At 34.7% G+C, this 22329-nt stretch overlaps 1 protein-coding gene across 2 annotated transcripts in view; it reads left to right on the forward strand.

The window, feature by feature from the left end:
* WRN (WRN RecQ like helicase) overlaps positions 1–22329 on the forward strand; it is a 152687-nt gene that overhangs the window by 55468 nt on the left and 74890 nt on the right. For both annotated transcript variants that reach the window (XM_003269548.3, XM_030817077.1), the window contains exons 10-18: positions 715–795; positions 2207–2287; positions 4812–4959; positions 5948–6023; positions 7523–7590; positions 7877–7985; positions 9012–9080; positions 13945–14027; positions 18332–18438. In XM_003269548.3, coding sequence (XP_003269596.1) covers positions 715–795; positions 2207–2287; positions 4812–4959; positions 5948–6023; positions 7523–7590; positions 7877–7985; positions 9012–9080; positions 13945–14027; positions 18332–18438 — 822 coding nt within the window. The remainder of the gene's footprint in view (positions 1–714; positions 796–2206; positions 2288–4811; positions 4960–5947; positions 6024–7522; positions 7591–7876; positions 7986–9011; positions 9081–13944; positions 14028–18331; positions 18439–22329) is intronic.

A 22329-nucleotide genomic window follows, 5' to 3' on the forward strand; every position in this document is an offset into this window, starting at 1 on the left:
AATTTTTTTATCACTTAAATTTTGCAGGTTAATTAAGGCTGTACTTCTTTTTCCTACTTCCTGTTTAAATATTTGGCATTTTTGAGGGTTTTCTTTCTATGGATTTTTGTGGAGGATCCCATCTCGTTGGACACTTGGTTCCTGGAGATTGCCAAATTATTGAAAAGTTTCCTCATACCCAAATATTGGCAATAGACTGAATAAATAACATCTCTGAAACTTTTTCAATTATGTAGAGAATGCTATTTGTAAAATACTGATTTATTTAAAGATATTACAATCATAGTAGTTTTTTGCAATCTTTTTTAAATCAGTGGATGTCAAGGAGCAACTATTGTTCTTTGTAGGGCATTTTTCAACATTGTGAAGAGTTCTTATACTCAAAAAGTTTGGGAGACACAGTTTGACATTGTTTAACCTGAGTTGAACTTGTCATTTTGTATTCTTGTTTAGAGTAGGGATTATATTTTGTCTCTTTATCTAACTTTGTATTCCTAACTATTTCTTTCTTTCTCTTTGGTTCTTTGTTTCTTTGTTCATTCTTCTCTCTCTCCCTTTTTTATCTATCATATAAATATGTAAATATATATTATATATCCATTAGGGAAGAGGAAGTTGTCTAAAGATATCTAGTATATAGGAGTTTTGTTCTGCAGAAAAGAGGATATGAAGTCAATTATATTGGAAATTAATGCTTAATACTTTTTTTTAAAGCATTTATCTCCCAATAATAATGAAAACGATACATCCTATGTAATTGAGAGCGATGAAGATTTAGAAATGGAGATGCTTAAGGTATGTTTACAATTATAAAAACATTACTTCAAGTTCTTTCCAAAGGACATTTAATTAAGTAAAATATTAACTAATTCTAAACCAGGTTCCACCACAATGAAATTGCTACTAATTATGTAACATTAGATTTCACATTTTCCAATTCATGTTTCTTTTATGTAGTCTGTGAATAATGGGTTAGAGGTAATATACTAATTTTAAATGTGCTTTCCTTGTTCCTTCTTATTTTTTATTTTGAGACAGGGTCTCACTCTATCACCCAGGCTGGAGTGCAGTTGCTCCATCTCGGCTCACTGCAGCCTTCACCTCCTGGGCTCAAGTGATCCTCCTGCATAAGCCTCCGGCGACCTGCATAAGCCTCTGGCGTAGCTGGGATTATGGGCGTGCACCACCATGCCCGGCTAATTTTTATAGTTTTAGTAGAGACAGGGTTTCACCATGTTGTTCTTGCTGGTCTCGAACTCTTTACCTCAAGTAATCCACCCGCCTTGGCCTGCCAAAGTGCTGGGATTACAGGTGTGAGCCACTGCACCTGGCCTTGGATTTCATTATTTGACTGACATCTTTTACACCAATTATTGCCATTTTTTTATTGGGTACCAATTTTTAGTATTGTTTTCTTTACTCTTTAAGAAGCAAAAGAATTGTTTTTTTAAAAAAGAACTTTTTTCCTAGTAAAAAGCTTATTTTCAATTTTTTTATTGCTTAAATTTTGCAGATTAATTAAGGCTGTACTTCCTTTTCCTACTTTCTGTTTAAATATTTGGCATTTTTTGAAGGTTTTCTTTCTATGGATTTTTGTGGGGTATCCCATCTCGTTGGACACTTGGTTCCTGGAGATTGCCAAATTATTGAAAAGTTTCCTCATACCCAAACATTGGCAATAGACTGAATAAATGACATCTCTGACACTATTTTTCAATTATATAGAGAATGCTATTTGTAAAATACTGATTTATTTAAAGATATTACAATCATAGTAGTTTTTTTCAATTTTTTTTTAAATCAGTGGATGTCAAGGAACAACTATTGTTCTTTGTACGGCATTTTTCAACATTGTGAAGAGTTCTTATATTCAAAAAGTTTGGGAGACACAGTTTGACATTGTTTAACCTGAGTTGAACTTGTCATTTTGTATTCTTGTTTAGAGCAGAGATTTTATTTTGTCTCTTTATCTAACTTTGTATTCATAACTGTATTTCTTTCTTTCTCTTTGGTTCTTTGTTTCTTTGTTCATTCTTCTCTCTCTCCCTTTTTTATCTATCATATAAATATGTAAATATATATTATATATCCATTAGGGAAGAGGAAGTTGTCTAAAGATATCTAGTATATAGGAGCTTTGTTCTGCAGAAAAGAGGATATGAAGTCAATTATATTGGAAATTAATGCTTAATACTTTTTTTTAAAGCATTTATCTCCCAATAATAATGAAAACGATACATCCTATGTAATTGAGAGCGATGAAGATTTAGAAATGGAGATGCTTAAGGTATGTTTACAATTATAAAAACATTACTTCAAGTTCTTTCCAAAGGACATTTAATTAAGTAAAATATTAACTAATTCTAAACCAGGTTCCACCACAATGAAATTGCTACTAATTATATAACATTAGATTTCACATTTTCCAATTCATGTTTCTTTTATGTAGTCTATGAATAATGGGTTAGAGGTAATATACTAATTTTAAATGTACTTTCTTTGTTCCTTTTTTTTTGAAACAGGGTCTCACTCTGTTACCCAGGCTGGGGTGTAGTGGTGCCATCTTGGCTCACTGCGACCTTCACTTCTAGGGCTCAAGTGATCCTCCTGCATGAGCCTCCCGAGTAGCTGGGATTACAGGTGTGCGCCACCATACCCAGCTTATTTTTGTATTTTTTGTAGAGATGGGGTTTCACCATGTTGCCCAGGATGGTCTTAAACTCCTGGGCTCAAGTGATCCACTGGCCTCAGCCTCCCAGTGTGCTGGGGATTGCAGGTGTAAGCTGCCGCATCCAGCCCTATGTTTCTTCTTGTGTTACTTTCTTGTAATTTTTTCCTGGAATATGGGTAGTGATTTGGCTCTCCAGTATTGAAATTGAGTTTCCTTTCTTCCAATTCATGTGTATCCGTTTTTATTTGGAAGTTTTGTTTTTATACATTCAATAATCATCTTTACTTTCTTTGGTATTATTTACTATGGATATTTTATATTATATAATTTTCGAATGGATTAAATGGTTCAGTTTTACTCATTTATTATTGAGATTGAAAATACTAGTTTATAATTTATATATTTTCTATTCCTTTAACTCTAATTTCTTTGTCAGGTGTTATTAACCAAAGATGTATAATAAGAAAAGCCAATGTAGCTAAATTAAGTAAAAAATGAAGAAAAACACAGAAGTTCACCATTATGCATTTTTTTTATTCTTAATCTTTAGGTTGATGAAATTTTTTTATTTTTATGAAATGAGATTAATTTCCTGACTTTTAGTTTTGAGGCCAAGTAATGAGTAGTGAGTAAGAATGTATATTCTAGGGCCAGGCATGGTGGCTAACTCATGTAATCTCAGCACTTTGGGAGGCCGAGGCAGGAGGATCACTTCATTCCAGGAGTTTAAGACCAACCTGGGCAACATGGCAAAACCTTGTCTCTCCAGAAAAATACAAGAATTGGCTGGGTGTGGTGGCATGCACCTGTAGTCCCAGCTACTTCGGAGGCCGAGGTGGGAGGATCACCTGGGGAGCCTGGGGAGGTTGAGGCTGCAGTCAGCCATGACCATGCCACTGCACTCCAGCCTGGGTGACAGAGTGAGACCCTGTCTCAATTAAAAAATTAAAAAAAAAAAGTAGATTGTGAATTCAGATGGAGGTTTGAATCCCACCTTTTCCAGTTAGTATCTGTGTGACTTTGGGGAAGTTTCTTAGCATCTTTGATACTCAGTTAACAGTTATAATTATTATTTAAGGTATTGCTTGAGAAGAGCTTAGTATAGAGCCTGACATTTAGTAAGTGTTTAATAAATATTAGCTAACAGTAAAACTAGAACATAAATACTGAATTGTATTTTGTTATTAATTATCCATTTCTCTGAGAAGTACTGTTGTAATAGTATATTTATAGGAAACTTGTGGATGTCTACAAACGTATACATTAAATCTCTTAGAAGGCAACCTGGATGCCCATATTAGAGAACTCTATTTTAAAAATGCATTCTAAGTATGTTTGTGGACTTGAATAAAATAAAACAAACAGAAACAGAAACACTTCTTTTTTCTGCCTTCAGGCTTGTAATGAACATACTTTTTTTTTTTTTTAAAAAAAAACCTTCAAAATGAAAAGATTAAATAAAAGGTTTAATAAAAAGAGAAAGTAAAAACTGTAGTTTAATAAAGTCTTCCTGTCTCTTCATAGTTAAAAAATGTTATAGATGAAACAGTTTTGAAATATTCTTGAAATAGATAATCTATTTAGGGGAGAATGTCAAGATGCTGTCAAGCCAAAATAAACACAAATAACTTTATTTCACGTTTGTAAAATCCCTTTTCTAAAATGATTTGAATCTTTTGTTGTTTTGACAATTCCAAAACACATTTATTGTTTGCTCATAGTTTCAGCCTTATTCAAAAAGAATGCGACTGACATGATATAGAGGAACTTGTTACAAAAATAACATTAAAATCCACGTTTACTACTTGAGAATCGAAAATATTGAAGCGCAATAAAGAAAAAATGTTTTAAATTATCCAAATTTAAAATTTATGATAGCTTTCCCCAGGGGCAGTTTATTATATGCTATTAATGAGCCTTGTTTATGCTGGAAATGTTCCATCTTTGGCCTTGCGCCTTAGAAACCATTCATGAGCACATATTTAAACTGGAGCACACATGTTCTTTTGTAGTATGGCTTGCACATCTGCCAGCTTTCAACAAAATTGTAGGCCCTGTTAATAATAGTCCTTTTGTGTTTGGTGAAAAAGATACGACACTGTCAGTGGTTTTGCTTTTAAAATTTCTTTTAAACTTTCAGTCTTTAGAAAATCTCTATAGTGGCACGGTAGAACCAACACATTCTAAATGCTTAGAAATGGAAAGAAATCTGGGTCTTCCTACTAAAGAAGAAGAAGAATATGATGATGAAAATGAAGCTAATGAAGAGGAAGAAGATGATGATAAGGGTAAGCACTAAAGTATGTTTGAAATGACTCACCTGTGATACCTACCACTGACTTTAACTTAGGATCCAGTTTTGGATGGTTTGGAGGTCAGGGACTTCGTGGCATATAGTTAGTTATTGGATTCTTATAAGCTTTTGTCTCCTTAGTGCTTTTGTCTCCATAAAGCACAATCATTCTACTTAGAAAAATAGAGTAATAGCAGCATTATGATGATAAAAATATCTTTCCCTTTGTTTTTTTGTATTAAATACAGATGTGATTTCTCCAAATCATTATAGTTCTCATTTAGAATTATTAAAGCTGAGAACTCCAATAATGAACTTTCATTGTTTAGTGGTAAATTATCTTGATTCTTTGTTTTGCCCTTTCTTGGCCACTCAGGAATCTTTCAAGCTCACTGTGGACAGGGAAAGTGACTTGGGTAGAGCTAGCATAACTTCATTGTGCTGTGCAGTTAGAATTTTGACCAAAGATGTAGGTAACTAACTTTTCCTAACTAAATTAGATTTAGGTAACTAAACTAAACGAGATTTTGGTAACTAAATTTAGGTGTAACTACATTTAGCTTTAGGTAACTAAAACGAAGATTTTATTTTATCTGTGGACGTTTTTAGTGCAGCACTAATGTAATTTCTGATTACCATTAATTGAAGGTTGGTTATATTATAACATTTGGATTGGTATATTGCTTGCCGTGGTTTGTTCTAAATGTTAGCCTTTAGAAGTATTCCTGATTCTAAAACATCAGTTTTTTTTAATAGTCCTGGCAAAGTGTGAATCACAACAAAATTCTAATACTTAAAAGTAATCCAAGTGTCACAGATGGTACCCAGAAGACCAATTTGTATTGGAATTAAAAAATAGAAAACATTAACCCATGGTAGCTATCACTGTATTCTTTCAAAGAAGCCAATGAAATGAACTGTTTTCTCCCTCTATGTGGTGTTTTTCTATTTGAACATAAATGCCCATTTTATTTTATTTCAAGACTCTTTGTTGCCAGCACCCAATGAAGAGCAAGTTACTTGCCTCAAGATGTACTTTGGCCATTCCAGTTTTAAACCGTGAGTATAATCTCAGTTAATCAAATCACATATTTAGTATTCTCTTTAAAACAAGGGAAAAGGCAAATAACCTGTCTGCTTAACAGCAACAGCACAACTTCACTATAGTTATACAGGCCACACTGTATTTTCTGTGTGACTACAAAATTATTTCAAAGTGATATTTATATAAAATCAATTTCTGCGAATTGTTTTTATAAGTGAGGAAAAATGGTTTTCCTTTAACTGAGCGGTTCTGAGTAGAAACTAATTTAAAGATACTTATAAATAAATGTTAATTTAATACTGACTTGTTTTTCATTAAACGAGTGTCTATGTGCCTGTTTTGTGGATATTACTCAGAACATGCAGATGTACTAGAAGTTCTTAATACAACAATTCGAGGAATAGTGATAATCTTATCTATTTTAATGTACTCAAAATATGTTTACATCTAACAGGCACATTTTTGTAAGGATTAAATGAGATGAATAAGAATGAGATGAACAAGTAAATGTGAATAAAACTAATAAGCATGTGAAAATCTAGACTGGATTTTTCCTATTCTGAGAATTTAAAATATAATCCACTGAAGTATTTCTTTCCTTTTTTCTTTTGATCTTAAACATTTTTTATTTATGTCTTACATACAGAAAAGTGCACATGGTGTAGAGATCAATGAATTTTCATAAACTGGGCACCCTGTAGCCAGCACTTAGTTAAGAATAGGTCAGTAACAGCATGCCAGAAGACCACCTCTCCAGTTGATTTTTCCCGTGATATTTTATTAAGAAAATTTTCTAAGATGTAGTAAAGTTGAAAGAACTTTTTTCTGTGCATGTCTATATTCCCACCACCTAAATTCAACTATCATTACTATACTTGCATTATCACATATCCATCCATTCATATCTCTCTATCCATCCATTCATTCATTCCAGTTTTAAAATGCATCTCAGGGTCAATTGAGGACACCATTACACTTCCACCTAAGTATTTCAGCATGTAAATTATTAATGAGTTAAATATTTACTTACAGTTTTTTCTTTGGTGTAAAATTTGCACATAAGGAAATATAAAACTTTAAGTGTACATTTGCAAATTTTAAGTATACATGTGCATACCCATGTAACCCAAATTCTTATTAATAGATATTATTATCATCACCTCACAGAGTTCCCTTATTTCTCTTTTCAGTCAGTCCTTGTCCCTGAGCATTTCTCTTATTATTTTAAAGTATTGATGCTTTTGGATATCTAGTATGAAGCTTAGAATCTGTTTTTTGCTTTAGATGTATGTAGTAAAATTTAATACATATACCAAATGGTAGTTGTTAGTTAGCTTGAATGGGAGGTTGGTCAAATGGCGTTGTTTTTTTTAAAGTTCCAGGTTTGTGCATTTATGTATGAAGTTCGAAAATAAATTCTATAAGAGGAAATGAAAAATTGAATGGATTTTAATTTTGTACCTTGGGTTTCTTATTAATAAAACAAAATAGCTTTTTGCTTTTCACCTTCAAGAGTTCAGTGGAAAGTGATTCATTCAGTATTGGAAGAAAGAAGAGATAATGTTGCTGTCATGGCAACTGGTAAGTTGTACTTAAGCAAATAACCTAAAACTTTAAAAAAAAAAACATAAAGAGTTTGAAATGCTTAATCTTTCATTAAACTCTCAAAATACAAATGCAACTACGAATGATGTAAAATATAGAAGAGAGTGAACAAAGAACAGATGCTCAGATTTATGTATCAATTAGCTTTTCGTAAGATAGCATATTAGTATTGACCATTCATCTGTATAAGTACATTGTAAAAAGAAATGAAAGCATCAAAGGTTTATTTTTATTTCTATGATCATATTTTTTTCATTTCAAGGATATGGAAAGAGTTTGTGCTTCCAGTATCCACCCGTTTATGTAGGCAAGATTGGCCTTGTCATCTCTCCCCTTATTTCTCTGATGGAAGACCAAGTGCTACACCTTAAGTGAGTCATGTTATCATTGCCACAACATCACCCTCTTTTTTTCTTCTGTGGGTGAAACATCTGATCCATCATGCATGTTAAAATCTAGTTCACAATAACACATTTCTGCAGATATTGCTTTATCTTTATTGGTAATAAATGACCCTTTAGTGGAAGAGCTTATCTTCTTTCTTATGTTCTCTATAATTCAAAGCTACTAGGTGGCCCTGATAAAATTTTTTTAAAAAACATTATAACTTTAGCTGGTTTACATTGAATATCTCAAAATTCTTTTCTCTTTCTGTTACCCTTGCTTTTTAGCTTGATAAGAAGTGTATACATGGAAGTATATTTTTTATCTATGAAAAACTTTTCAGCTTCTTCAACCTGAGCTTGCAATCTGTTCTTAAATTGATACGTAATATCTTTACATATTCATGGGGTACTGTGGTATTTTGATACACTCATATCAAATACACTTGATCAAATCAGGGCATTTGTTCATCAACTTGAACATTTATCATTTCTTTGTGCTGGGAACATTTCTAATCTTTTCTTTGAGTTATTTTGAAATACACAGTATTATTGTTGTTAACTATAGTTACCCTACTGTTGGTTAATGAGTACAAACATACAGTTAGATAGAGGGAATAGGTTCTAGCAACCTACTCCTTTACCCCCCGGCATCCCCTGCTGCCCTGAGCTTGCAGTCTCTTTCAAAGACCCACCTTAAAAACCTAATGCTAAATGATGAGTTAATGAGTGCAGCAAACCAACATGGCACATGGATACATATGTAACAAACCTGCACATTGTGCATATGTACCCTAAAACCTGAAGTATAATAATAAAAAAAACACAAAAAAAACTTGCATTCTGATAAGGCCCTTGAAGGAATTTGCTTATCAAGTTAGTAAGTGACAAAAAAGAAAATTGCAAAGAACAGGAATATACATTATTATATTTCTTTATTCTTTCTCACTTAAGAATGAAATTGATATGTGTAGTGTGTACATGATGCCAGAATATTTGTTTTTCTTCTTATAGAATGTCCAACATCCCAGCTTGCTTCCTTGGATCAGCACAGTCAGAAAATGTTCTAACAGATATTAAATTGTGAGTAATTGTTTTTCTCTCAACTTTTATTTTGGATTCGTGGGGGTGCATGTGCAAGTTTGTTACATGGGTGAATTAATGTTGGTGAGGAAGTTGTGAGTAATTTATGTGATTTCTAATCATGTGGTCAGATGTCTGTGGTATATGAGAGAATTTTGTACACAAATTTTATTAAATCCATGAAAAAAAAGTCCATGGTTTTAAAATGCACTTTCTTTTGTACCTTTGCAGGACTGTTACTTTTTAAATCCTTCAAACTTGAAGAAATCTGTTATTCTCAGTTCTTGGGCTATAAGATTAGCATTGTACTCATAGAATTATAAAAATTTTGCTTTTGGAAGAGAAGTTGAAGAGTATCAAGATTTGTCTCATTTTATAGATGAGAAAACTGAGGCTCAGAGACAAGTAATTTGCCCAAAATCACTCAATGACTGGCTGAGCAGGGACTGGATTCTAGGTCTCTTGCCCAACCAATTCTATCGTGATGTAATTCCTAAGGAGAATGTCATCTCAGATACACATACACACACCCATTTTGTGTGTGTATGTGTATATATATATATGTACACACACACACAAACATATGTAGACATATATATACACACACACATATATTAATGTATATGCATATATATGCATGTTCTAATTCAGAACATTTTCATCACTCCCAAAAGAACACCCCTGTCCATTAAGCAGTCGCTTTCTTTACATATATATTAGTATATACATACACACGAGATACACATATATTTACTGAGTTTTGATAAATGCATACAAAGATGTAAACCAAACCTCTAACAAGATACAGAATATCACTGACACTCTAGAAAGTTTCTTCATGTCCCTCCCTAGTCTGTCCTTCCATCGTCCATCATAGGCAAGCCACTGCTCTGATTTTCTCTACCATAGTTTGGTAGAATGCCATATAAATGCAGTCACACAATATTAACTCTTTTGTGTAAGACTTCTTTCATTTGGTGTAATGTTTCTGAGATTCTTCATGCTGTTGCATGTATCAGTAGTTTTTGGTTTTGTTTTGTTTTGTTTTTGTTTTTTTCAGAGACAGGGTCTCCTTCTGTCACCCAGGCTAGAGTACGGTGGCACAATCATAGCTTACTGCAGCCTCTAACTACTGAGCTCAAGCTATCCTCCTGCCTCTCAAGTAGCTAGGCTGCAGGCATGTTCCACCATGCCTGGCTAATTATTAAATTTTTTGTAGAGGCAGGATCTTGCTTGGTTGCCCAGGCTGGTCTTGAACTCTTGGTGTCAGGATTGTTTCCAGTTTTGGATTATTACAAATAAAGCTGAGACACATAGAAGTCTTTGTATGGACATATGTTTTCTTCATTTTATTGATACATGTCAAGGAGTGGGATGACTAGATCATGTGGTGGATATATGTTTAACTTTCTTTTTTCTGAGATAAAATTAGAAAGCAATCCTCCTGCCTTGGCTTTCCAAAGTGCTGGGATTACAGGCGTGAACCACCGCACCTGATGTAGTTGTTGTTGTTGTTGCTTTAATATCTGATTATTATTTTATTGTATTTCATTGAATATAGCACAGTTTGTTTTTACATTTTCTTATTGATAGACACCTAGGCTATTTTTCTAGTTTTGGACTGTTACTAATAAAGCTGCTATACACATCCTTATAAAAATCTTTTTTGTGAACATGTTTTCTTTTTTTCTAAGCATTTTAAATCACCTGTATTGAGGTGTAATTGACTTACAATAAATTTTATATGCTGAGAATGTATACTTTGATAAGTTTTGACACAGGTGTGCACTCACGAAACCATCATCACAATCCAGATAATGAACATATTCATCACCCACAAAGTTTACCTTTTTGTTTTAACCCCAGTCACCGGGTAACTGCTGAGCTCCTTCCTGTTACTGTAGACTAGTTTGCATTTTCTAAACTTACATACGTGGAGTCAATCATATTTTATGTGCTCTTTTTTGTCTGATTTAAATAATGCAGTATAATTATTTTGAGATTCATTCATGTTATTACATTGATTAAAGTTCATTTCTCTTACTGTTAAGTGGATTACATTTTATGAATATCCAACAAGTTGTTTATCCATTCACCTGATAGACATTTGGATCGTTTGCAGTTTTGGGTTATTACAAATAAAGCTGCTGTGAACATTCGTATGTAAGTCTTTGTATAGACATATGCTTTCATTTTATTATGTATGAAGGAGCAGAATGACTGGAACATGTGATGCATATATGTTTAACTTTCTTTTTTCTAATTGAGATAAAATTCACAGAACATAACTTTTACCATTTTAATCATTACTAAAGTCCAGAGGGTTTTGGTATAGTAATAATATATAACCATCGTAATTAATTCCAGAACATTTTCCTAACTCCCCAAAGAAATTCCATACCCATTAAGTGGTCATTCCCTATTTTCCCTTTGCTTTTCTTTCTTTCTTTTTCTTTTTTTTTTTTTTTTTTTGAGACAGGGTCTCCCTCTGTCTCCCGGGCTGGAGTGCACTCGCATGATCTTGGTTCACTGCAGCCTTGATTTCCTGGGCTCAATCCATCCTCCCACCTCAGACTCCTGAGTAGCTGGGACTGTAGGCATACGTTACCATACCTGGCTAATTTGTTTTATTTTTAGTGGAGATGAGATTTTGCTGTGTTGCCCAGGTTGTTCTCAAACTCCTGGGCTCAAGTAATTGTCCCTCCTCAGCCTTCCAAAATGCTGGGATTACAGGCGTAAGCCACTCTGCCCGGCCTATTGTCTCTGTTCTGCCCACTTCCAACCACTAATCTACTTTCTGTCTCTATGATTTGCCGATTCTGGATATTTCTATAAATTATACAGTATATGGCCTTTTGTGTCTGGCTTCTTCCACTTAGCATAATGATATCAGTACTTCATTCGGTCTTTTTTTATGACTGAATAATATTCCATAGCATGGGCATACACATTTTAAAAATTCATTCAGCAGTGATGGACATTTCGGTTGTTTCCTTTTTGACTGTTATGAATAATGATGCTATGAACATTTGTGTACCAATTTTTTTATAAACATACATTTTCAACACTTTTGCATATATGCCTAAGAGTGGAATTGCTGGGCTATATGCTAATTCTTTAAGAAACTATGAAGCTTTTGAGAGTGATTGTATCATGGGATATTCCCACCAGCAGTGTATGAGAGGTTCAGTTCCTCCCCATCCTTGCCATCACTTAGTCTGGCTGATCTTTAATTTAAGCCATTCTAATAGTATCTCATTGTATTTTTAGTTTGCTTTTCCCTAATGACTAATTATATTGAGCATTTTTTCATACACTTATTGGCCATCTGTATATCTTCTTTGAGGAAGTATCTGTTCAAATCTTTTGCCTATTTTTTACTTAGTGAGTTTTGATAGTCATTTCTATATTCTGAATATAAATTCTTTATTTGATATATGCTTTGCAAACATTTTCTCCTAGTTTATGACTTTTCATACTTTCCACACAGTTCTTTTGAAGAGCAGCAGTTTTTCATTTTAGTAAAGTCCAGTTTGTCGATTTGTTCTTTTAGGGATTTTGCTTTTAGTGTTTTGACCCAAGGTCACAAAGATTTGCTTTTATGTTTTCTCCTAAAAGTTTTATAGTTTTAAGTTTTACATTTAGATTTATGATTCATTTTTAGTAAATGTTGTCTATTGTATGAGGTATTGATTACAGTTTATGTATTTTTCACATATTGTTCCAGCTCCATTTTTTAAAAAGACTATGCTTTTACACTGAATTGACTTTGTACCTTTGTCAAAAATAAATTGACTACATATATGTGGGTCTATTGCTGCACTCTCTATTCTGTGTTCTGTGGATCTATTTGTCTGTCTTGATTGGTGTCTTGATTACTGTAACTTTATAATAAACCTGGAAATCGGGTAGTGCAAGGCCTCTAGCTTTGTTCTTTTCTTTCAAAGTCGTTCTGGCTATTCTATGTCCTTTGTATTTCTGTGAGCATGTCAGCATCACCTTTTCAATCCAAATGCCTGCTGGGATTTTGATTGAGTTTACCTTGAATCTAGATATTGAAACAATTAGCTGTCTTGATAATTATTGTCACTGTTTTATACTGAAGAAACTGGGCATGCTAAAGTAACTTGGCTAACATCACTTACCTTGTAAGAAGTAGAACTGGGCGGTTTGACATCAGAGCTTATTCTTTATACCGTGTCCTATGTTAATTAGAATACAGTATTAATTTCATAAAGGTAAAGGCATATCTGTTTTGTTCCTATTTGATGCCTTGTGAAAACACAATGCCTAGTGCACAATAGACACTTAAACTTATCTGTTGAATGGACAGGTGAATGCTTTTAAAGTCTTTCCATATAGAAAATTAAGTTTCATTATATTTGACTTGATCTAGGTCTTCATTTCATGGAATGGAGAACAGACTCTGTAAATATTTTGCCCCAGACCTAGCCTTATTACAAACATTGTCTTAATTAGGATTCTGTCTACCCAGAATAGAAATTAACAAGCTAGCATGAATGTATATTGAAATTTATATTAAGGTTGAAGGAATGTCTCATAGATCCCACTCAAAGGAAATTAGCCAGCCCTTAGGAAGAGACTGGAATTGGGTTTGGAAAATACAATAGGTCTTTTCTTTTTATCTATAGTCTTTAGTGAGTCTTCCTCATTTTTCTCTCTGAAGAGATAGGCGTTCTCTGCATGTATATAGCATTCTTTTAGATTTTCGTGACATAAAGTATTATTTAAACATTCATCAGGTATCTTGATTTTAAGTTGTAATGCCTTGAGATGATTGTTTTTATTGTTAATATGTTTCCTTTCCTTTTTTTTTTTTTGTTTGTTTTGTTTGTTTTTACAGAGGTAAATACCGGATTGTATACATAACTCCAGAATACTGTTCAGGTAACATGGGCCTGCTCCAGCAACTTGAGGCTGATATTGGTAAGTGGTAAAGAAAGATCTCTGTAAATACTTACTGAGTTAATATTTAGATTTAAACCTATGGATGGACACTGGATTTCACTTCTGTTAAAGTTTATTTCAAACATTACTTCCTCCAGGAAATCTCTGACTCTCTAACTTGGTGTTTCACCTATCTTATCCCATGATACTCTATAATTCCTTTTGCTATAGAAATTAGGCTCTGTTATCATAATTACCTGTTTATATATCTGTTTTCTTCCTCTAGGCTATAAACTTTTCAAGGGAAAAATATCACTTTTTAAAATACATGTTTCCCCCGTGTAGTGCTTGGCATATAGGCACTTAAACATATTGTTGAATGAATGTTGAATCCTAGGTTCTATGAAATTTTAATTTACTTGTTTTTCATGTTCTGAATCTAAATTAAGTCAATGTAGTGGTTTTGTACCCTCTTTGTTCGTAAGAATCACTTTTCAAACTTTAAAAAAAATGTAGGTAACCAACCCCCAACCTTGAAAATTCTGATTTAACAGGCCTGGGGTGGCATCTGGCATTGGTGGCTTCTCACAGGTGATTCTGATATATAGCCAGGGTTGGAAACCACAGTACCTTTGATTAGTTGCCACTAGTGAGTATGATTTATTACAAAAACCAAAAACTTAGATAAGTCAATTTCCTAGAAAGTGTAAATATAGAATTAGTCAAAAGCTGATAGCACTTTTTTTGTACTTAAAAATATTTTAAGCCTCAGTATAGTGAGACCTCGTCTCTACAAATAATTTTTTAAAAAATTGGCTGAGCCTGGTGATGCATGACTGTAGTCCAAGCTACTTGGGAGGCTGAGGTAGGAGGATTGTTTGAGCCTGGGAGATGGAGGCTGCGGTGAGCCAAGATCATGCTACTGCGCTCCATCCTGGGCAACAGTGTGAGACCATGCCTCAAAAAAAAATTTTTTTTTCTTCTTGGTGGTTAGGCTCAACTATCCAAGAATTGCAATCATGGCTTCTATTGCAAATGCCCCTATTTGACACCTTCAGTTGGCCTAACCAAATTCAATTTTTCAATATCATATGATCTTTTTGTATAATTATGTATTCAAATAATTCTGGATAGGTTAGGTTTTCGAATTGCAATGTCTCATTTAATGGTTACTTTCATATAACTGTAGGAAAGCATTTGATAATTTTTCCAACAATATAATGAAAACAAACTTGTATCTTTTTTAGTATGTGTTAAAACCAACAAAAGAATGAGGGCAGCAATTAACATTTCATTAAGTATATTAGCAACGAGTACATTTATGAGCTCTTAAACTCCCTTATTGACATACTGTATTTTTTGCCTTTAATGGACAATGAATTTGATATATTTCCTATTAGGTTGTATGAAGTTATTGTGAATATTTCACTTTGGATTAAGTACCCTATATATAAATTTCATGGTTGTATTGCAAAAGCTAGGGTCTATGTCCATTGTGGTTTGGGTACGTTTTTATTATTTGCTTTGTTTCTGTGATAGTGTTAAATGAATAATAAGCTTAAGTATTTAAGCAAATACTTAATACTTTTGACAAGTAATTAAAACTCTCTGTTTTTGTTTTTTTTTTGTAATGGATGAATTATGGACACTGCAATTATTAGAGCAGCGTACTTTGCTTATGATGGATGAAAATGTTCTCTGGTTAGTGTTGAATAAAAAGGGATAAATTAAATAAAAATTATTTTTGAAATATTTTCCTTTGCCTTTTGTTGTGGGAAATTGTACAATGCTTGCAAAAATGAATATACGCAGGATGTTATTTGTACAGCAGTCTGACATTTAGCTAATCAGATTCCTCATTTTTAGGTAAATGTTAAATTACTTAAGTAGTCTGGATTTTTAACAGAAACAGCAAACATAGTTTTATAGGGAGGCTCCTTACCAACCAGACTTTTTTTTTTTTTTTTTTTTTTTTTTTTTTTTTTTTTTTTGAGACAGAGTCTTGCTCTGTCGCCCAGGCTGGAGTGCAGTGGCGCAATCTCGGCTCACTGCAAGCTCCGCCTCCCGGGTTCACGCCATTCTCCTGCCTCAGCCTCTCCGAGTAGCTGGGACTACAGGCGCCCGCCACCACGCCCGGCTAATTTTTTGTATTTTTAGTAGAGACGGGGTTTCACCGTGGTCTCGATCTCCTGGCCTCGTGATCTGCCCGCCTCGGCCTCCCAAAGTGCTGGGATTACAAAGTGCTGGGCCGGGCGCGTGAGCCACCGCGCCCGGCCCAACCAGACTTTTAACTTAAGTGAATGTTGGCAAAAGCTTGTCTAAACTGATTTCGAGGGATAAGGTTTAGCTCCGTTAAAAGCTAGTTTGTCAAACCTGTAACTAAAGCTTTTAAAAAAAGGAAAGTTTTAAAATAAAAGACACCATCATCTCTGTTTTAACCTATTTAATTTAAAATCTGGGCTGAAGTGGGAGTATTGCTTGAACCCGGGAGTTTGAGACCAGCCTGGGCAACACAGTGAGACCCCCATCTCTGAAAAAAAAAAACAACAAGCTGAACATGGTACCTATTATAGTGCTAGTTACGAAAGAAAGAGAGAGAGAGAGAAGGAAGGGAGGGAGGGAGGGGCCGGGAGCAGTGGCTCACGCCTGTAATCCCAGCACTTTGGGAGGCCAAGGCGGGTGGATCACGAGGTCAGGAAATTGAGACCATCCTGACGAACATGGTGAAACCCTGTCTCTACTAAAAATACAAAATAAAATTAGCCTGGTTTGGTGGCGGGTGCCTGTAGTCCCACCTACTGGGGAGGGTAAGGCAGGAGAATGGCATGAACCCAGGAGGCAGAGCTTGCAGTGAGCTGAGATTGCGCCACTGCACTTTAGCCTAAAAAAAGGAAGGAAGGAAGGAAAGCAGGAAGGAAGGAAGGAAAAATCAGTCACTCACTCAGGTTTAGTTTCAAAAGCCAAAGTAATTATAGTGATAATATTGAATTTTTTCCAGCCACTCAGTAGTACCCAGAGAAGTTTGATACAAATAACTGACTTTGCCCCCATGTTTAGTAGTTTTTTTTTTTTGTCTTTCTTTCTTCTCCACACTCTCTTAGGACTGTTGTAGCTTGTAATGTCAGTGAATTGTAATTGTTTATTTGCGTGTCTGTCTCCTCTTTTAGAATTGTGAACTCCTCAGGGCATAGATTGTATTTTATTAGTCTTTGTATTCCTGGAAAAGTGTTTGGATAATAATAGATATTTATTAACCATAATAGGAGTAGTAGCATTTTTGTGTGTGTGTGCCAGGCCCTATTTTAGCATTTTATGTGAATGATATAATTTAATTTTTAGAGCATCTAGAAAATGTTAGGTACCATTATTATCCACATTTTACTTGTGAGAGGACTGAGACTTGGAAAGCTTAAGTAACTTGCTTAAGGTAATATACATGGCAAATGGTGGAGCCAGGTTCTGCATCTGGGCAGTCTGACTTTAGAGCTTTTTAAATCATCCTCCTCCTAGTGTCGGAACATTATTAATACTCAGAGAAGTATCAAAGAATGATCATATTCATTGAAGGAAAAAATTATTCTTAAGTATCAATTTGTTAATTGAGGACAAAAGCACTACTGTTACTACTTTGGAAAATCTGAAGACATTGTCACGGATGATTTTACAATAAAATCCTTTTCTGACATGCATTACAACACACTATTGATTCCGTTTCAATGTGTGTGTCTGGTGTGGGGGCAGAGTAGAGAGGCTACTACAGGAAGAAAGAACAAATTACATTTCTTCTTACCTACTTTGTACATCATGTGATTTAGCGCCTCCCATACCATTTTACATTAGAAAATGTGGCTGTCCTCCTGTGCTCTAATGCTGGCATTTCGGAGGACTCTTTGCAATATGATATGTGATCAATCATGGATGGCAATGCAGTTAATTTCAGTAGAAATTTGCTGACTCTTTTTATCTCTTTTAATAGCTAACGCATGAGATAAAATTGAAGGTATTACCAAGGAGAAATGCAGGTGGATAGTTTTGGAGACAAAGTCACAGTAAGCAATTCATCTGTCCAAGGAATAGTGATGAAAGCTGAGATCCAATAAGTGTCTTGTTTGGATTAATACATAAATATTTCCTTTTAAAATTCTTAGCCTTTTATTCATATATCTCCCCTCTCCCTATTTCCAATAATGATTTTTGGTGTTAATGTGATGATATTTATGCTTCTGTTTTTATAGGAACCAAATACTTTGATTTGGTTATTTATTCTCCTTTGGAGATGTAGATGAGTTTATTTTTTCCTTTTGAGCTTTATCTTTTCCTTTATGTGTTTTTCTTTTTTACAGGTATCACACTCATCGCTGTGGATGAGGCTCACTGTATTTCTGAGTGGGGGCATGATTTTAGGAATTCATTCAGGAAGTTGGGCTCCCTAAAGACAGCACTCCCAAAGGTAAGCTTTGCCAAGTCTGATGTCCCGAAATTACATTCTTAATAAGGAGAGTGTTCAGGACTGGGGAGTGGTAAAAAAGCTGAAGACTTCACTATAAAAGAGCAAATGGATAATGTAAAAAGAGAACTATTTTTTTTAGAAAATTCTAAAGTTGGCATATAATCTATTGAGGAATACAGTAGAACAAGGCTTGACAAACCTTTTCTGAAAGGACCAATAATAAATATTTCAAGCTTTATAGGCCACATGTAGTCTCTATCACATATTCCTCTCTCTCTCTGTTTTTTCTTTTAGTAACTCTTTAAAAATGTAAAAGGTTACATTTTTCACTGGTGGGCCATAGCAAAACAGGCTGTGGGCCATATTTGTCCGAATGTCGTCTCAGTGATCTTTCATCCATATGTCCTTTTACTCTAGGATGCTGTGAAATCCCGTTTACCCCTTCTTGTATCACATTGAAAACCTAAAGTTTGAACTATTCTACAGAGATTTTATTAAAGCTGTCGGTATTAGAATTTCCCTTTCTTCCCTAATTATAAAAAATAGCAAATTTTGGCCAGGCGCGGTGGCTCACGCCTGTAATCCCAGCACTTAGGGAGGCCGAGATGGGCGGATCACCTGAGGTCAGGAGTTTGAGACCAGCTTGGTCAACATGGTGAAACCCTGTCTCTACTAGAAATACAAAAAGTAGCTGGGTGTGGTGGCAGGCGCCTGTAATCCCAGCTACTCGGGAGGCTGAGACGGGGGAATTGCTTGAACTCGGGGGGCCATTCCACTCCAGCCTGGGCAACAAGAGCAAAACTCTGTCTGAAAAAAAAAAAGCAAATTTTTACATGAATATTCTACATGATTGGCATATTTACGTGAATGGTTTAAAAACTCATAATACTAGCACTGTTTTATTTTTTATTTTGAAAATTGTAGATTCACAAGAAGTTGTAGAAAAAAAAACGTATGTAGAGGTCCTATGTACCTTTCACCCAGTTTCCTGAACAGTAACATCTTGTGTGACTATAGTACAATATCAAAACTAGGAATATGACATTTGTACAGTATCTAGAGTTTATTCCTATTTTTCTAGTTTTGTAAGTACTCTTTTGTATGGCGTGTGTATTGTTCTATACAGTTTAATCTCATGTACATTTGTGTAACTACCACTGCAGTCAGGAAGCCAACTGTTCCCTTACCACAAAGCTCCCTGGAGCTGTTCTTCCCATCCCTAGCCCTAGCCACTGGCAACCACAAATCTGGTCTCTATCTCTAAAATATTGTTTCAAGAATGTTATGTACATGGAATCATGCAATTTGCCACCTATTGGAATTAGTTTTTTTCACTCAACATAACTACCTTGAGATCTATCCAAGTTGTTTGTGGTCATGTGTTGCTTAACAACAGGGATATGTTCTGAGAAATGTGTTCTTAGGACATTTCGTGGTTGTCTGAACATGCACTTACACAAACCTACATGATAAAGCTTACTGCACCCCTAGGCTATATGATAGAGCCTATCGCTCCTAGGCTGTAAACCTGTACAGATGTTACTGTAATGAATACTGCAGGCAATTGTAATACAATGGTAAGTATTTGTGTATCTAAACATATCTAATGTAGAAAAGGCACAGTAAAACTACAGTATAAAAGATAAAAGATGGTATACCTGTATAGGGTGCTTCCTGTGAATGGAGCTTGTAGGACTGGAAGTTGCTCTGAGTAAGTGAGCGAGTGGCGAGTGAATGTAAAGGCCTAGGATATTACTCTACACTACTGTAGACTTTATACATATTGTACACTTAGGCTACACTAAATTTTTAAATTTTTCTTTAAAAATTTTCTTTCTTCAATAATAAATTAATCTCAGTTTACTGTAACTTTAATTCATAAACCTAAAACATTTTTTGACTTTGGACTCTTGTAATAACTCTTAGATTAAAACATGAACACATTGTACACAGCTGTACAAAAATTTTTTCTTCCTTGATTAATGCATTCCATAAGGCTTTATTTTAAAATTTTATTATTTTTATTTTTTAAACTTTTTTGTTAAAAACTAAAATACATGCATATCAGCCTAGACCTACATAGGGTCAGGATCATCAACGTTACTGTCTTCCACCTCCACGTCTTGTCCCACTGGAAAGTCTTTAGGGGCAGTAACACTCATGGAGCTGTCATCTGTGATAACAATGCCTTCTCCTAGATACCTCCTGAAGGACCTGCCTGAGGCTGTTTTACAGTTAACTTTAAAAAATGAATACATAGAAGGACTATACTCTAAAATAATGGAAAAGGGTATAGGTAAATACGTAAACCAGTAACATACTTGTTTATTGTTCATCAAGTTCTATACTTTATATAATTGTATGTACTATACTTTTTAATGCCTGGCAGTGCAGCAGGTTTATTGACAGCAGCATCACCACAAACGTGAGCAGTGCCTTGTGCTAAGACATTATGCCGGCTATGACATCACTTCGTGATAGGAATTTTTCAGCTCCATTATAATCTTATGGGACACTGCTCCACATGTGCTCCGTCATTGACAGAAATGCCGTTAAGTACCACATGACTGTTTTTCGGTAGTCTGTTCCTTTTTATTATTACAGAATATTCCATGGTATGGTTGTACCACAGTTTAACTGATCACCTGTTGAAGAACTTTTGGGTTGTTTTCCAGTTTTTTACTATTATGAATAAAGATGCTATGAACATTTGTGTATATCTCAAAGGTTTATTTATTTATTTTTATTTTTTTGAGACAGAGTCTGGTTCTGTCACCCTGGCTGGAATGCAGTGGCGCGATCTAGGCTCACTGCAAGCTCTGCCTCCCAGGTTCACGCCATTCTCCTGCCTCAGCCTCCCGAGTAGCTGGGACTACAGTGCCCGCCACCACGCCCGGCTAATTTTTTGTATTTTTAGTAGAGACGGGGTTTCACCATGTTAGCCAGGATGGTCTCGATCTCCTGACCTCGTGATCCACCTGCCTTGGCCTCCCAAAGTGCTGGGATTACAGGCGTGAGCCACTGCGCCCCGCCTTCAAAGATTCTTTAATGGGTGAATGGTTAAACAACCTGAAAATATAAAAGTTTTCATTTCTCTGGGATAAATGTCCAGGAGTGTATTTTTAGTTTTTAAGGAATCGCCAACCTGTTTTCCAAAGTGACTATAGCATTTTACATTCCTATCAGCAGTGTGTGAATGATCTAGTTATCCTTGCCACCATTTGTTGTTGCAACTGTGTTTTATTTTAGCCATAGGTGTTAAGTGGTATCTCACTTTTAATTTGAATTTCTCTCATGGCTAATGTTGAATGTCTTTTCATATGCTAATTTGCGTCTGGTGAAATTCCTTACATAATTGGAGTGCTTGGTTTTTTCTGTTGAGTTTTAAGAGTTTAAAAAACACGTTGTAGGTATGAGTCCTTGGTCAGATACGTGGTTTCAAATATTTCTTTCACTTTGTAGCTTGTCTTTTCATTCTTTTTACCATGTCTTTCACAGAGTAAATATTTTACATTTTAGTGAAATCCAGTTTATCATTTTTTCTTTTATGGATTGTGCTCTTCACCTAGCCCTAGATCCTGAAGATTTTCTCCTGTAGTTCTTTCCTAAAATTGTTACAGTTTTATGTTTTAGGTCTGTGATCCATTTTGAGTTAAATTTTGTATAAGGTGTGAGGTTTAAGTCAAGGTTCATTGTTTTCCAATAGATGTTAAATTGCTGCAGATCATTTGTTGAATAGGCTGTCCTTCCCCTGTTAAATTGCTTTTGCCCCTTTGCTGAAAGTCATTTGGGTGTATTTGTGTGGGTCCATTTCTGGGTTCTCTAGCCTGTTACATTAATTTTGAATGAATAAATACAGTTGGCTTATGTTTAAGTTTTCTTGGTAGTAGC

The sequence above is a fragment of the Nomascus leucogenys genome, chromosome 8 (genome assembly GCF_006542625.1).
Source record: "Nomascus leucogenys isolate Asia chromosome 8, Asia_NLE_v1, whole genome shotgun sequence".
NCBI classification, from domain to species: domain Eukaryota; kingdom Metazoa; phylum Chordata; class Mammalia; order Primates; family Hylobatidae; genus Nomascus; species Nomascus leucogenys.